Source organism: Thalassophryne amazonica, chromosome 7 (genome assembly GCF_902500255.1).
Source record: "Thalassophryne amazonica chromosome 7, fThaAma1.1, whole genome shotgun sequence".
NCBI lineage: Eukaryota > Metazoa > Chordata > Actinopteri > Batrachoidiformes > Batrachoididae > Thalassophryne > Thalassophryne amazonica.
The window spans coordinates 109,810,922-109,828,321 of record NC_047109.1 but is presented as its reverse complement, the minus strand read 5'-3'; the positions used below and the strand labels follow the sequence as shown (position 1 = coordinate 109,828,321).

At 39.1% G+C, this 17,400-nt stretch overlaps 1 protein-coding gene across 3 annotated transcripts in view; it reads right to left on the bottom strand.

The window, feature by feature from the left end:
• Positions 1-13,154, bottom strand: part of mroh1 (maestro heat-like repeat family member 1) — a 79,402-nt gene extending 66,248 nt beyond the window's left edge. For 2 of the 3 annotated variants that reach the window (XM_034175326.1, XM_034175327.1), the window contains exons 1-6: positions 13,018-13,153; positions 9,807-9,925; positions 8,776-8,921; positions 2,287-2,418; positions 2,002-2,164; positions 815-913 (exon numbers count right to left, since the gene is read on the bottom strand). In XM_034175326.1, the coding sequence (XP_034031217.1) occupies positions 815-913; positions 2,002-2,164; positions 2,287-2,418; positions 8,776-8,921; positions 9,807-9,837 (571 nt within the window). In that variant the 5' untranslated portion in view covers positions 9,838-9,925; positions 13,018-13,153. Of the gene's footprint in view, positions 1-814; positions 914-2,001; positions 2,165-2,286; positions 2,419-8,775; positions 8,922-9,806; positions 9,926-13,017 lie in introns of all 3 variants that reach the window. The other variant, XM_034175328.1, reaches the window with a different exon arrangement.
• Positions 13,155-17,400: the final 4,246 nt, after the last annotated feature.

Here is a 17,400-nt window from a genome sequence, read left to right as displayed (position 1 = left end):
GTGAGACGGTGTGACAGATACGGTAACGGTTCAACTTCTTATAATATGCAGCTCCAGCCACAATCCAACGTCTGGGCCCGTACTTTGCTCCATCCACATTCGTATCACTCACATCCCCTAGCTTTTATTAAATACTACCCCACACCTGCACAAATTCACTGTTTTGGATCACAATGTGTCGTAGTAGAGAAGCTTGAATCTTCGACTGGACTGGGTTGCTTGACGCGAGGACGTTTGCCTTCAAATCGCAGAAGCTACCTCAGCTAAAATTCTTGCTCTGGAAGTCTGACTTCTGTCTGACCCTTATAGAGAAGAGGGTCAACGGACAAGGGTCAGACAGAAGTCAGAGTACCACAGCAAGAATTTTAGCTGAGGAAGCTTCTGCGATTTGAAGCCAAACATCCTTGCGTCAAGCAACCCAGTCCAGTCAAAGATTCAAGCTTCTCTACTACGACACATTGTGATCCAAAACAGTGAATGGAAACCACCTGGACAACTGAAAGCCTACACAGAAACATCACTATGTGTCCCAACATGGCAAATGTCTGCAATATATTTAAAACTTTTCCGATAGATCAAAATGACCAAACACCTGTTACAGCTATTACACCCTATTTCAGGCCCTGATTGGAGGTTTTAATATATACATCAAGACCTGATCTCAAAAAAGGCAAAAGGTGACTACCTGAGGGTTGCAGATGCAGGGAGCTAAGACACATATACACAGATAAAATAATAATAATAATAATAATAATAATAATAATAATAAAATAAAATGAGACAACATGAATAAAGCATGTTTGATGGTTCTTACCAGAAGAAAAAACCCACTTCATGTTGTCCTGTTTGGCCATGTTCAGCATGGGTAGCATTGTGCCCAGAATTGCACTGAGGAAGGGAACCATGCCGTAAACTAGAGAACAAGAAAGTCCGTAGATCAGATTTATTTTGAACATGGTCAAAAACAAATTACAGCCAAGGATGGGTAGGATTACTTTGAAAGAATACATTTGGATTACTTGTAATCTGATTACATTTCAAAGTAATCCTACCCAACCCTGATTACAGCATTACTGGCATTCCAATAACTTGTCCTGACAAGGCAGAGAACATGTTAAATGACAAAACAGTCACAACAGTAAAACTCATAAAGCTTGATTCTTGATTTTCTTATGACCGAAAATGCATTTTACATATAATTTGTTTTATTTATTATATTACAATAAATTTCATATTATGTTATTTATGAAATACGAGTATTTGCATTGCCTGGCGCATATATTTAAAAAAATCTTTTTTTTTCTTTTCATTAAAAAAAAAAAAAACTCAATTACACAATTTCCAAAGTAAAACTGGCTGTTTTTAAACAAGTCTGTCTGACAATGAAATTCAGTTTGTTGACAGGTTTTACTGGTTTTGTCTCTCATAGTGTCTTAGTCCAAAGACTCCATCATTCAAAGACAAGCTGCAGTTGTTCTTTGTGTGTGTGTGTGTGTGTGTGTGTGTGTGTGTGTGTGTGTGTGTGTGTGTGTGTGTGTGTGTGTGTGTGTGTGTGTGTGTGTGTGTGTGTGTGTGTGTGTGTGTGTGTGTGTATGTCTCTCAGCAAGATGATAGTGTGACTGTTGTCAGTACTGCCACAGTTACTTTGAAAAATTAATTTATTAATTACTTTTTTAGTTACTTTATATAGTTACTTTATTAGCAGCTGTTGACAACTTGTCGGCAGCTGCAGAATGTAACTAATAAGGTAACTAGTCATCTAACTTGGTTACTCTTAAGACTGAGTACTCAGAAAATAACTAATAGTTACTTTCTGAGTACTCAATCTAAAAACAACCTAGTTAGATGACTAGTTACTTTATTAATTACATTCAGCAGCTGCTAAAGTACCTATATAATGCAACTAATAATGTAACTTTTCAAAGTAACTGTGGCAACACTGGTTGCTTTTGTGTGTGTGTGTGTGTGTGTGTGTGTGTGTGTGTCTAACTATTATCCTACCATTTGAAGTGGACAGGTTGCCTAGCGTTTGGACCACAAAGAAGTGCGGCAGAACCCCCGGCTGAAATTTGCTTAGTATCTCCTCCATGATGTCATTGATGTGCTTGTTACCCACTGCAACTAAGATATTACTAGCTGCCTGCTGCCAATCAGGAATTATATCCTGAATGAACCCAAACAGACAGACAACAGCAAAAAGATACAGTAAAGACAGCCTATATGATCATTTGTCCAATTTACAATAAATAAATAAATAAATAAATACCCTCCACATACTCTACATACCTTGGACCGTGTCATCTCATCTGAGGCCAGAGAGATGATGCTTTTTATTTTGGGGTTACTGATCACCTCTATTCTGCTGTCAACAATCAGCTCAATGGTTTTCAAAATCACAACTCTGTGACTTACAACCAACTAAAGGAAAGGAATGAAAGCAGAAGAGATAAGAGGGGACAAGGACAGAAAATAACTGCAATAGCACTCCAAAAGCATGTATCAGGGTAATAATGACCCACAGCATTACTGCGTTTGGAGGACAATCAGAGTAAACATACACACAGCTCTCCATTGGACCTTAAATACCATTATAAATAATCCATTACTATTGCAACTTCATAAGCAGTCTCGTTTGAACCCTGTGTGATATCGCTGGATTTGACCACTTATGGGGACAGCCGGTCCCGTCGTGCAATATAAACACAGCATAACGTCACACGGGAAAATGGTGTACCGTTTTGTTTTCAGCTGCAATCACCGAAGCAGTCACAAAAAGTGTTTTTTTTTTGTTTGTTTTTTTTGGGGGGTTCCCAGGGGAGAAGGGAAGACGAGGCGAATAGGATACGTCACGTTGGTAAGTGTTAGCCTACACAGCTAACCAGAGTAGCTGCGTTCTCTCGCCTGCAAAACCGCCTCAACGCGTTTGTGCGCCGGGTCATAAACAAACCGCAACACGTCGGCTTTCACACTGCATCGTCACTTTTTATTTGCATTTTCACTTTGTTTGTGTGAGAGAGCTTTAAATCAGAAGTGTCTGACTCCATGGTATAACTCACAAACTCGTAGCTTAAAGCAGATAACCCGTAAGTTGGAGAGGAAATGGCGTCTCACTAATTTAGAAGATCTTCACTTAGCCTGGAAAAAGAGTCTGTTGCTCTATAAAAAAGCCCTCCGTAAAGCTAGGACATCTTTCTACTCATCACTAATTGAAGAAAATAAGAACAACCCCAGGTTTCTTTTCAGCACTGTAGCCAGGCTGACAAAGAGTCAGAGCTCTATTGAGCTGAGTATTCCATTAACTTTAACTAGTAATGACTTCATGACTTTCTTTGCTAACAAAATTTTAACTATTAGAGAAAAAATTACTCATAACCATCCCAAAGACATATCGTTATCTTTGGCTGCTTTCAGTGATGCCGGTATTTGGTTAGACTCTTTCTCTCCGATTGTTCTGTCTGAGTTATTTTCATTAGTTACTTCATCCAAACCATCAACATGTTTATTAGACCCCATTCCTACCAGGCTGCTCAAGGAAGCCCTACCATTATTTAATGCTTCGATCTTAAATATGATCAATCTATCTTTGTTAGTTGGCTATGTACCACAGGCTTTTAAGGTGGCAGTAATTAAACCATTACTTAAAAAGCCATCACTTGACCCAGCTATCTTAGCTAATTATAGGCCAATCTCCAACCTTCCTTTTCTCTCAAAAATTCTTGAAAGGGTAGTTGTAAAACAGCTAACTGATCATCTGCAGAGGAATGGTCTATTTGAAGAGTTTCAGTCAGGTTTTAGAATTCATCATAGTACAGAAACAGCATTAGTGAAGGTTACAAATTATCTTCTTATGGCCTCGGACAGTGGACTCATCTCTGTGCTTGTTCTGTTAGACATCAGTGCTGCTTTTGATACTGTTGACCATAAAATTTTATTACAGAGATTAGAGCATGCCATAGGTATTAAAGGCACTGCGCTGCGGTGGTTTGAATCATATTTGTCTAATAGATTACAATTTGTTCATGTAAATGGGGAATCTTCTTCACAGACTAAAGTTAATTATGGAGTTCCACAAGGTTCTGTGCTAGGACCAATTTTATTCACTTTATACATGCTTCCCTTAGGCAGTATTATTAGACGGTATTGCTTAAATTTTCATTGTTACGCAGATGATACCCAGCTTTATCTATCCATGAAGCCAGAGGACACACACCAATTAGCTAAACTGCAGGATTGTCTTACAGACATAAAGACATGGATGACCTCTAATTTCCTGCTTTTAAACTCAGATAAAACTGAAGTTATTGTACTTGGCCCCACAAATCTTAGAAACATGGTGTCTAACCAGATCCTTACTCTGGATGGCATTACCCTGACCTCTAGTAATACTGTGAGAAATCTTGGAGTCATTTTTGATCAGGATATGTTATTCAAAGCGCATATTAAACAAATATGTAGGACTGCTTTTTGCATTTACGCAATATCTCTAAAATCAGAAAGGTCTTGTCTCAGAGTGATGCTGAAAAACTAATTCATGCATTTATTTCCTCTAGGCTGGACTATTGTAATTCATTATTATCAGGTTGTCCTAAAAGTTCCCTAAAAAGCCTTCAGTTAATTCAAAATGCTGCAGCTAGAGTACTGACGGGGACTAGAAGGAGAGAGCATATCTCACCCATATTGGCCTCTCTTCATTGGCTTCCTGTTAATTCTAGAATAGTTTTTAAAATTCTTCTTCTTACTTATAAGGTTTTGAATAATCAGGTCCCATCTTATCTTAGGGACCTCGTAGTACCATATCACCCCAATAGAGCGCTTCGCTCTCAGACTGCAGGCTTACTTGTAGTTCCTAGGGTTTGTAAGAGTAGAATGGGAGGCAGAGCCTTCAGCTTTCAGGCTCCTCTCCTGTGGAACCAGCTCCCAATTCAGATCAGGGAGACAGACACCCTCTCTACTTTTAAGATTAGGCTTAAAACTTTCCTTTTTGCTAAAGCTTATAGTTAGGGCTGGATCAGGTGACCCTGAACCATCCCTTAGTTATGCTGCTATAGACGTAGACTGCTGGGGGGTTACCATGATGCACTGTTTCTTTCTCTTTTTGCTCTGTATGCACCACTCTGCATTTAATCATTAGTGATCGATCTCTGCTCCCCTCCACAGCATGTCTTTTTCCTGGTTCTCTCCCTCAGCCCCAACCAGTCCCAGCAGAAAACTGCCCCTCCCTGAGCCTGGTTCTGCTGGAGGTTTCTTCCTGTTAAAAGGGAGTTTTTCCTTCCCACTGTAGCCAAGTGCTTGCTCACAGGGGGTCGTTTTGACCGTTGGGGTTTTACATAATTATTGTATGGCCTTGCCTTACAATATAAAGCGCCTTGGGGCAACTGTTTGTTGTGATTTGGCGCTATATAAAAAAATTGATTGATTGATTGATTGATTGTGTGTAATTTGCCCAAAAACCCAGAGAAAATGCTGTGTCTTTTTTTTCCCCGGATGTAGACAAATTATGTCATATGCAACATATTTTACCCCTTTAGCACCCGCCCTCAAACGAGACTGCAGTGCCCAATTTCGTTTATTCAGCTATACGCCCTGCAAACAAAGAACAGTGTACCATATGACTTTCTGCAGATGACACTGTCACCTATTTGCAGGATATTGCAACATTTTGCAGAAGGACAGGAGCAAATTATCACAAGACTGAGGGCTGTGACTGCATGATAAGGAGGGGTGAAGCGTACAAACGTTCACACTGACTCATATTTATAGAGTGGATTTTTTTTTTTGTACATAGTACAAAGCAGAAAACAGAGTTTAGGGCCGATAGTAATGGATCTGCAAACCACACTGTAGCATCTTAGGGCCCTGTCCCACTGGGGAGAGGATTAATTGCGCATGAATTGAGTATACAAATTGCGGGCGGGCGTTCGTTGTCGGCCGCAACAAAAATTGCCAAAAATGACAAATGCCCCAGTTTGAATTATGGATATATCAATAATATATAGCGAATATATGATGAACAATCACGGTTATATAACGCATGTAGTGAGGAAACTGATCCGACACATTGAGATTATCACGGCAGTATTACGGGTGTATTATGAATGCATCGCACACATGCTGCACATGCACGGCATCTGCATTGCGGTCATAAAAGAAGCGCACTCGGGCCATCGGCATCACTATTCACACCAACAATACAGCCTCTGGAGCATTTGCTGGACTTGGACAAGTTGATCACAGAGTTAATGTTCATCTAGTCATGCGAGGGTTAACTGTTCATGAGTTTGGGGAGTGGGAGGGGGGAAGCCGCTCTTGGTGTGAGATGGTGTTTTTTTTTTTTTTTTTTGAGTGAGTGAGTTGTGATAAACAGCAACTCTTCCTTTTGTTGGTGTTAAATAAAAGTCCTGGATTGTAGCAGCTACGTCTTTGTGGATCGACACAGCCGGACCGGCACTGACTGGCAGGTATGTCGCTTTCTGCCACATATAGTACTTTGGGTTTACGTGACGTGTTTGTTATGCATTCACAGAAAACGCAAATCAGCTGCAAAGCAGATGTAATAATAACGCTTTATTTGTGGCCAATTTGTATGCATTCGCTTCAACATATTTTAGTTTGTGATGTGGACATGATGGGCATGCAATATATCCGTTATACACACTGTCCCGGTCCGCTGTCAAGCCGCAAATCCCTGTCAGTTGCGGATATCAGCGGTTAACGGCAGATATACAGCACATAGAGTGAGTATGTATTGTGTATGAATTGAGTATGTAAGGCGGATGTCATCCGCATTCAGATTTTTGAACAGCTCAAAAATCCTGGCTGCGGACATGCGTGCCTCTGCGGATGATCACGGGTGTGTTCGGATGACGGCCAACTCATACAGGCATGTTACACGGATATTGCGGATGTTTGGCGAATATGAGCCAATTTTGTGCGCAATCCATATGCAAATCCTTCTAAACGCCAGTGGGACAGGGCCCTTAAGTTGTCGTCGACTATTGTTTTCTAGCATGACTTCTCCACTGATTCAAAAATGTTCACAAATGAGTGTTATTTTCCCTTTCCAGCAATCACAAGACACAGTGAATAATTAGGTATAATGTGAAGAAATGTCAGCCTGATACAGCATGTGTGCAGACAGCACGCCCAGTGTTTGCTAAGCCACGGTATGAGTACTGAGCACAGCATGCAACTGTGAAATATCTGTTTGCTTTGTACTGTAAAAGTAATGATAAGACAATCAGCAGCAGATATACTATAAGTTAACTCAGCGTATTTTACAATGAAGCCTTTCTCATAATCAATACTTAATGATTATGAAATCAATATTCCAATTTTACACAGTGTGATTTTACACACAAAATGGCATTACCTACAATGGCCCCGTTTACATGCACATATAAATCCAGTTGCTATCAGATTATTGGCCGTTATCTGATTATTAAGTGGTCAAGTAAAAGCCAAAACCCGATATGCTTAATCTGATAACAACAATTATCTTATGAGAAATTGGATTAACACATCTGTATTTCTCCCCAATACTCAGATTTCTTAGGTACATGTAATGTATACCACTAATCAGATTTTTTTTTTTCCATTGCTTTACATCTGTGCATGTGCAAAAGCTCACTCACATTTCCAGAGGTTCAGTGGGACACTCTGCTGTCTCGTCAAGCCTCATGACATCCTTCATCAGATCACAAAGTTCAGAGAGTCCATTGTGTAACCAAAAAATAAATAAATAAATAAAAATTGGCAGGACCTTTAAGTGTCCTTGTGTGTTGTTTCAGTGTTCTAAAGAGCAAATTTCTTGGCAAACTATGCAGTTTATAGGCAAATATAAAGTTGAGCAAAGTTTCCTAAAACCATGACATCATATTTTGGGCATGAGAATGTCAACTCTGCACTGAGACAGAGAGAAAGGGTGAGAGCACGCAAGCTCTTTTTTCAGTCTATGATTTTTTTCCCCCCAAGAGCTGCCCTTTCTTCTTTCTCCACTTCCAAAGAAATCCAACTAATGAACTGAAATCACATAAACCCGGTTTTTCCAATTACTGGATTACTGAAGTGCATGTAAACGCAAGAGATCAAATTATTACATTTATCTGATTACTAACAGTTATCTTATTATTATGGTCATGTAAACGTGGCCAATGTTTCAAAACAATGCAAGAGGGAAACTGCTGGGTGCCCTAAGAGAATGCTAAACCCAAGCGATCTGCTTCATCATGCGATGATTGAAGAACAAGCAATTGCAGGTCCAAACAAACCGACGGCTATTCAATAGTCTGCACAGACTGCAACCCCAAATTTACTGCATGTTTCTTGAGTCATGTATTTAGGTTGTGTTTACTATTTAAACATCCAGAATATCATCTCCGGCAGTTCATACTGTCAGTATGTGATGCTAATGCTAGTTCATCAAGCTAAAGTAGAGAGTTGCTAAGATCAGGAAAGTGTCAGCTATAACTTAAAGGTGTTGTGAATGATTGAGCTGTCACTACTTGTTGTACTTGCACCAGAATTCAGGATGGAAACAACCTCGGCCACTCCCCCTCAATCCTTCCTCCCTTGTCCCACAGGTGTAATGGGAAAAATGATGGATTAATGTGGATTGATTTATATTAACAATATAGAGGTAGTACTGTAAGTATGTGATACAAAACCAATTTGTTTTAACTTATTTAGAGAGGGGAGAAAGGCAAGGTCCAATTATACCCCCCACCCCACCCCACCAAAAAGAATAAATAAATGACTCCACCCTAACATGAGTGTTACCTTTGGATGTTTCAACAGATATTCCTGACACATGACTAAAACTCTGTCAGGCTGCTGTTGTCCCAGAGTCAACATGGACTTTCTGACCTGCTCCTGGACCTCTGGGTCTTTATCAGTGGCTGCATCTAGTAGAGCCAAGGTGACCTCTGGAGAGAAACGCAACAAAGCTGAGATAAGTCTAAATAGTAAGTTTACAAAGCAGAAAACAATCTTACTAATACCAGCTCACGGAAAACTGTCAGTGTGGGTTCAGTGAAAAAGGACACAGTAGATGTGCAGCAGAATTATTTTCACACCTAGAAAACAAACCACCCTTTGCTTGTTTCAAAAGTCTCATTTGATTTACTTGGAGCTGTGTGACTGATTACACTTATGTAATTTATACTGTATAATTTACATTACATTGTTGAGTGGTATAACTGTCACTGATGCCTTCTCTTCTCTGCTGCACTTGTCGCTAAAGATTTATCAGAAAATGTACCATCATTTCGTGTATCAGTTCCTGGTCCAGGAATGAGATATTTGAGCAGTATTTAATGCCAAAATAGAAACCACATCAAAGGTAAACAGCTGATTAATTTCCCTCAACTGTTGTTTCTGTCATTGATTGGTTTTGTTCACAGTGTCCCTATCAAAGTGGACAATTAGCACCTGAAGCAGTTTAAGACAAAACTTAGAGACATTTCAAACATAACCAAATCTGGCGAGCTTTTGGAACATTTATAGCAGGGGTGCCCAAGTTCGGTCCTCGAGATCTACCTTTCTGACACTCTTAGTTGTCTCCCTGTTCCAACACACCTGAATCCAATGAAAGATTCATTAGCAGGCTTTTAATGAGCCTTTCATTAGATTCAGGTGTGTTGGAACAGGGAGACAACTAAGAGTGTCAGAAAGGTAGATCTCGAGGACCAAACTTGGGCACCCCGATTTATAGAGTAAGGAAAAATGCTGGAATTTCCCTCTGTCATCCAAAACCAAAGACATTTGAATAAGTGCTGAAATTAAAAGGAAACTGGAAGCGAAGAACTTACGTTCCACATCTGTCTCTTCCATGTTGGACATCAAGAGGGCTTCCTTCCTGGAGCCTGTGGCTGAGGATGAGGTGTCCCTCTTGGTGGACAGATGGCAGAGCCTACCCGGTTACCTGAAACTGAAAAGGGAATAAAACGTGACAAATCTATTTTTGTCAAACCTACAGAACACAGGACATTTTTTCCTTCCTAGAAACTGACAACAGCCAGCCCAGGACCTCCACAACAACAGCCACAAACACTACATGGTGTAGATCTGAATAAAGATCCAGACCTATATACATGCAAACAAACATGTCCCCTACAACAGCCTCTTTACTTGCAATGGTAATGGTAATATGAGAATTTTTTTTTTTTAAACATACCTGGCACACGATACCTGGTGATAATGAGCTAAAAATATTGATGTAAGAACCCTAAGCACAATCTGCTAACACCAACTGCAGAGGACAACCTAAATGAAACTGTCATGTTATCATGTAAAGAATTTATGTAATTTTAAGAGTCAAATGTATATTTCACATATTTAACTTAAGAGTTATTCTTTGACATTATTTAGAAGATTGTCATTATTTATAAAGTTTAAGCACTATCAAAGTAAAAACTCAGCAATTTCACAGTATTTAAGTATAGGCTGTTGATTATTGTAGCTGTAGTATTACTACTGATAAGGTAACCACAAATTGCGATCAATACGGCATCCATTGTTATTGAAACTATCCAATGTCAGGGACCATTCACAACCCTAACCTTAATCCTATCGTTTAAGTGGAGTCTTGTTAGACTAAGACTTAGTTTATTTGTCTGGATTAATTGACAAAAATAATAAATTGCAATACATAAAAGCTAAAGTGCAAAGTACATCACTTAATCTTCATCAAAATAAAAATGGCAAAGGCTATTCACCCAACCACTGGGCAGATAAATATAATGTCTTTCGCCCAACCGTGATCGTGTATTTGACACGTTTTGTTCATCCAAACTACGTTTTTACACCACTTTTTTAAGGCTCTATTGTGTCATGAAAAGCAGCGTATGTTTGACACATTTAACGGCGCCATCTTTAATTACTGCGAAAAAAAAAAACACTGCAATGGATGAAAGCAGACAAGCTTCATAAGCATTTTGAACAGAAGCCTGTTAACGACAACAAAACAGTTTTATGAACAAAATGCTGCTTGTTGCCTGTAAGATGGTGTTTGTTTGACGCAGTTCCCTGGGTGTGATGAGCCAAACAGAACCATTTAGATCACAGCCCCTCCGCGGGCTGCAAACCCTCCCGCAGCGGGCGAGAAATATGCTTGAGAAGCAGGAAGAAGCAAGAATGCTTATTAAATCTGACCCCGTGTCCAGAATCAGCATTACATGCTAAACTTCCCAACTGAAAAAACCTTTTAATGTCAGACTCAAGGTACACAAATATGCATATAAAACAGGACAGATTAAAAACAACAGAATATAAAACTCTAAAATTTCTAAAAAGTAAAATAAAATCAGTTGAAATATATACATTTAAACCAGTGTAATCTCAGCCTTGAATGGTAGCTTGGTTCTGCATAATGTACGTAGAACCAAGCGCTTGCTTGGTTTTTGATGGCATTACATTTAATATCATATTGGCCACCATATTCATTAGTATCAGTACATATATTAAGGAGCTGCTGCTAACCAGCACTACATGGACTGAGGTTTACAAGGTCATCTGCAAACAAACTGATTCACAAACATTTCACCAATCATACACCCAGTGTTACAGGCTCTCAGCTGCATAGACAGATCATCAACTTATAAATTAAAACAGCACGATTATTAATTAACTCATCAAATTTAAATTATTTACTACTTCCTATATTTTATTTTTCAGAAATACTTATTAAATGCAAAATATGAACTCTAATATAAATATAATAACTATATCAATTGGTACATATATGTAGATGCATACAATTTATCAATAAATTAACAACCAAAATGTTGATTGTTGTTTTTGTTTGTTTGTTTGTTCTTGGGGGTAGTGGAGACACAATACAGAAATTATGGAGTTAAAAATAAATTTACAATACAAATATATATAACAATATACACAGAAAAATTGCAGTGACTCCAAACATTTAATTATCAACCCCATATGACAAAGAAATATAACTGAGGCTTGATGTTCTATAGTTAAAACATGAACTTTATTGTAACTAAAACCAGCCAACCACCAAACAACATGCTGTCATCACTCTGCCTTCAATCACACTGAAAGTCACCGCGTTGCATCACTCAGCATTTGCAAATACTAGAATTCTTTCTATGTCGGTCCCACCTCACTGGTGGTGCAACGACAATTTGATTGTTGTCAGTGTGGAAAACACCCACTCTGACTGAAAATGAATGGCAGCTCGTTGCTTTGCCTCTGTCTCTAGTAGCTTATATAACCAAGGGATGACGGGGGTCCCAGCCACACTTAACAGCATTGTAAACAATGTCGTCAGAGTGCTCTCTGCTGGATAAACTATGTAGTTGCACAATTTCCAACAGCCAGATATGGACAATATGGCCAACCGTTTTATCAAATCAGTCTACTTTTCATCTTAAATTCATAAATGATTCAATGCCATGATGTCCCTCTTTATCTCTCCATAAATGCCCAGATTCCAGAATAGTAATAGTGATGTGCAGTATTTATAACATGCATCATGACCATATTTGCAAGTCAGTTACTGTGTAAAACAAATAAGCAATTTAATGTTTCATCTCATCACATTTTTAAACTAAGATCAACATAAACAAAGATTAAGATAAGTCATTCCCGGTCATCTTAAACAAACTGAACCTGGTTTATGTAAGTGCCACCTCAGGGTTTTTTTTTTTGTTTTGTTTTTTTGGTGCCACCTCAGGTGCCTCACGTGCTCAGGTGGCGGTCGTCATACTTGCCACTGCTGCTAATAATTAGCACTGCCAGCTTTAACGTCGCATTTATTTAAAAATGCCACACATGACAAAGACAACTATCAGCTTTAACCGACTCAGCCGCCTGTGTGTTTATTACCTTGCATTCAATTTTTGAGCATACATTTAACACGCTTAAGTGGGGTGAAGGCATTAGCGTCTTAAGCTAACAGCAGCTGCTACGGAAGAGCCAGCCTCTTCACATTGCAACAGAACAAAAAAATATAAAAAAAAAAAAAAAAAACTATCACTGCCACACAAAGCAGACACTTACCGGCTGTCAGTGAATGTCTTACGCACGGTAACGTCTGCGGAGAACGTTGCTTTTGGTTCGTTTTGACTAAAGGCTGCTCCGTTTGTGTCTCACGGCAGGTGTAAACACGCCTGGTCACGTGAGCCGAGTCAGGAGGAACATATCAGAGTGGGCGTGGCCAGAACATCTTAGACGAAGTTTATAAAACATACGCTAATAAAATTCTGCTGCAAGGATGCTGTTCTTGACAGCTACATTACTCCGTGTTATGTTTGCCTCATCATGGTAATCACCCGGTTTCACTGAAACTGTGTTTGATGTGTGGGGAACGTTGCTCAGGCATTTGTATGGAAGCTCGTTCTGGCAGAATAGTAAAAGTGTGGAAGCCTGCTTCTGCCAGAATTACGAAGTTTGTGGAACAACATTTAAGCTTGATTATAATTATGACACATGAAGAAAGTAGCTTAACTTTATATGCTAAAATTATGTGACCGAAGTTTTGATTAGGGAATAAAAAACATTGTAATAATTTTATGTATTACGATTTGATTATAATAAATTTAATTATGACATAGAGACTTATTATTATTAGACTTTTATTATTAGACTTTTTCAAAATTTTATTAGACTTATTATTATCCATATATATATATATATATATATATATATACTATATATATATATATATATATATATATATATATATATATATATATATATATATATATATATATATATACACTCAACAAAAATATAAACGCAACACTTTTGGTTTTGCTCCCATTTTGTATGAGATGAACTCAAAGATCTAAAACTTTTTCCACATACACAATATCACCATTTCCCTCAAATATTGTTCACAAACCAGTCTAAATCTGTGATAGTGAGCACTTCTCCTTTGCTGAGATAATCCATCCCACCTCACAGGTGTGCCATATCAAGATGCTGATTAGACACCATGATTAGTGCACAGGTGTGCCTTAGACTGCCCACAATAAAAGGCCACTCTGAAAGGTGCAGTTTTGTTTTATTGGGGGGGGATACCAGTCAGTATCTGGTGTGACCAGCATTTGCCTCATGCAGTGCAACACATCTCCTTCGCATAGAGTTGATCAGGTTGTCAATTGTGGCCTGTGGAATGTTGGTCCACTCCTCTTCAATGGCTGTGCGAAGTTGCTGGATATTGGCAGGAACTGGTACACGCTGTCGTATACGCCGGTCCAGAGCATCCCAAACATGCTCAATGGGTGACATGTCCGGTGAGTATGCTGGCCATGCAAGAACTGGGGCATTTTCAGCTTCCAAGAATTGTGTACAGATCCTTGCAACATGGGGCCGTGCATTATCCTGCTGCAACATGAGGTGATGGTCTTGGATGTATGGCACAACAATGGGCCTCAGGATCTCGTCACGGTATCTCTGTGCATTCAAAATGCCATCAATAAAATGCACCTGTGTTCTTCGTCCTTAACAGACGCGTGCCCATACCATAACCCCACCGCCACCATGGGCCACTCGATCCACAATATTGACATCAGAAAACCGCTCACCCACACGACGACACATACGCTGTCTGCCATCTGCCCTGAACAGTGTGAACCGGGATTCATCTGTGAAGAGAACACCTCTCCAATGTGCCAAACGCCAGCGAATGTGAGCATTTGCCCACTCAAGTCGGTTACGACGACGAACTGGAGTCAGGTCGAGACCCCGATGAGGACGACGAGCATGCAGATGAGCTTCCCTGAGACGGTTTCTGACAGTTTGTGCAGAAATTCTTTGGTTATGCAAACTGATTGTTTCAGCAGCTGTCCGAGTGGCTGGTCTCAGATGATCTTGGAGGTGAACATGCTGGATGTGGAGGTCCTGGGCTGGTGTGGTTACACGTGGTCTGCAGGTTGTGAGGCTGGTTGGACGTACTGCCAAATTCTCTAAAACACCTTTGGAGACGGCTTATGGTAGAGAAATGAACATTCAATACACGAGGAACAGCTCTGGTTGACATTCCTGCTGTCAGCATGCCAATTGCACACTCCCTCAAATCTTGCGACATCTGTGGCATTGTGCTGTGTGATAAAACTGCACCTTTCAGAGTGGCCTTTTATTGTGGGCAGTCTAAGGCACACCTGTGCACTAATCATGGTGTCTAATCAGCGTCAGGAGGAAGTGTCGTCGTCGGATGTCGTCACAATCCATTCTGTGTGCTAGCTAGCACTGTTGTGGAAGGTTGTTGTGACCACCATCGGAAAGTCATTGAAATGACCGAAGCAAGTCTGGCGGTTAAAATGTTAATTGGAACATTGTTGTCGAGGTCCAGTCGCTTGTTGTGTGGCTGTTAAAATCTGCGGCTGTAGTGTGGCTGGTGTACTGCGGTCGTTGCTTGATTGGGGCGCTGCTACTAGCAATGATGCTGTTAGCAAGCGTCAAACATCTCAGGAGCTGTTGGATCCGTTGTTTTTGCTGTCGCTGGATATCATCGTTGGCGTTTATCAGCTGCCATCAGATCCAGGGGGCCGCTGTTGCTTTGGCCGGGAGATTTGCAGTGGTCATTTGCTGTTGGTCTGTTTCAAGGAGGTGTTCATATCGTGTAGGCCGGGTTTAGCGGCCTACCAAATCCTCGATTGCGGCTTGTTGATTTTCTTGCTGTCGGTGTTGGAGGTTCATCTTCAGGATCATCAGCTATGGCTCCAAAAAAAGGTACTTTGTTCTTGGAAGAAGAGCTTGAGGACATTAGGAAAATGTTAAATGAAATGTCAGCGCAAATGAAGCCCATTAAAGAAGTAACTGACCAATTAAAGATTATTTCGCAACAACAACAGAAGATTTTGGAATTAACCAAACAAGTGGTGGAATTACAAAGGGCTAATGAGGAGAAGGATAGAGTATTGAAATCTATGGAAAATCGAATTGCTGATCTAGAACAGCAGTCTAGGTCAAATGACCTTCTTATCACAGGATTGGATATTAAGCCTCGAAGTTATGCAAGAGTGGTGGCTCCAGGAGAGGAGCCCTCTGAAATGGACAACCTATCTGTAGAGGAACAGGTGATCTCTTTTTTGAAGGACAAAGGTATTGTAATAAATTCTGATGATATTGACAGTAGTTACCTTTTCCCGAGGAGAGGTCAAAATCGACCTAAAGTTACACTATTGAGGCTTGAAAACAGGAAACAGAAGATTGAAATCTTAAAACAAGCTAAGAACTTAAAAGGAACGAATGTATATATGAATGAATATTTGACCAAGAGAAATTCTGACATAGCAAGAAAGGCACGATTGTTAAGAAAACAAAATAAGATACAGGCTACATGGACACTTAATTGTAAAGTTTATATTAAATTAAATGGAACTCCTGAACAAGCTAAAATCTTGTGGATTAAAGATGAGAATGATCTTGATGTGTTTAATTGATGTAAGTGTGATGAAATGCTTAATAATGATATGTATTAGTTGATTGTGATGACGAAATAATCTTAATATAATTTAATGATCACGGTTAATAATCAGGTTACCTCTGTAAAGGAGCTTTGTTTGGAAACATTTGATCATAGTCATTTTGCCTCTCGCCATTGTGAATTTGAATCAGATCCAGATTTTTTCTTTAATGATAATATCAATCGACAATGTAATTATTTTACAGAAGAACAATTTAAGGACTATAAAATTAATGATGGAGATTTTTCAATAATACATTTTAATAGTAGAAGTCTTTCTCGGAATTTTTCAAGAATAAATGATTGTTTAGACACAATTAGCAAAAGTTTTTCAGTGCTCGCTATATCTGAAACCTGGTTAACTAAGGATAATTATGATTTTGTGCAGTTGAATGGCTATAAATTGTTTTCTGTAAATCGATCGAAGAGAAGAGGCGGTGGTGTGGCATTATATGTTAGGTCTGATTATGACTGTGAATTGGTTTATAATATGTTATTTACAATTGATAATATCATGGAATGTGTTACAGTTAAGATCACATCTATAAATTCAAATAATAGGATTGTTAGTTGTATATACAGAGCTCCTGGAGCAAATATTGATAATTTTGAAGAAGTAATTATGAATATGTATAATAAAATAAGTAAGAATTCTCATTTATTTATCTGCGGTGACTTTAATATTGATTTTTTTAAATCCTCATAATCATTCACAAACTATTTCATTTATTAATTTGTTATATTGCATGGGATTATTTCCGACCATCATTCATCCAAGTAGAATAACTTCGAATACTGCAACCCTTATTGATAATATTTTAACTAATGTTATAACTTGTAATCTTAATGCGGGAATATTGTTAAATGATATTAGTGATCATCTGCCTGTATTTACTGTCCTTGCATCTCAAGATCGAGTGTTCCAAAAGGATTGCAATAGAAGGAGTAGGAATGTAACACCAAGGACTGTT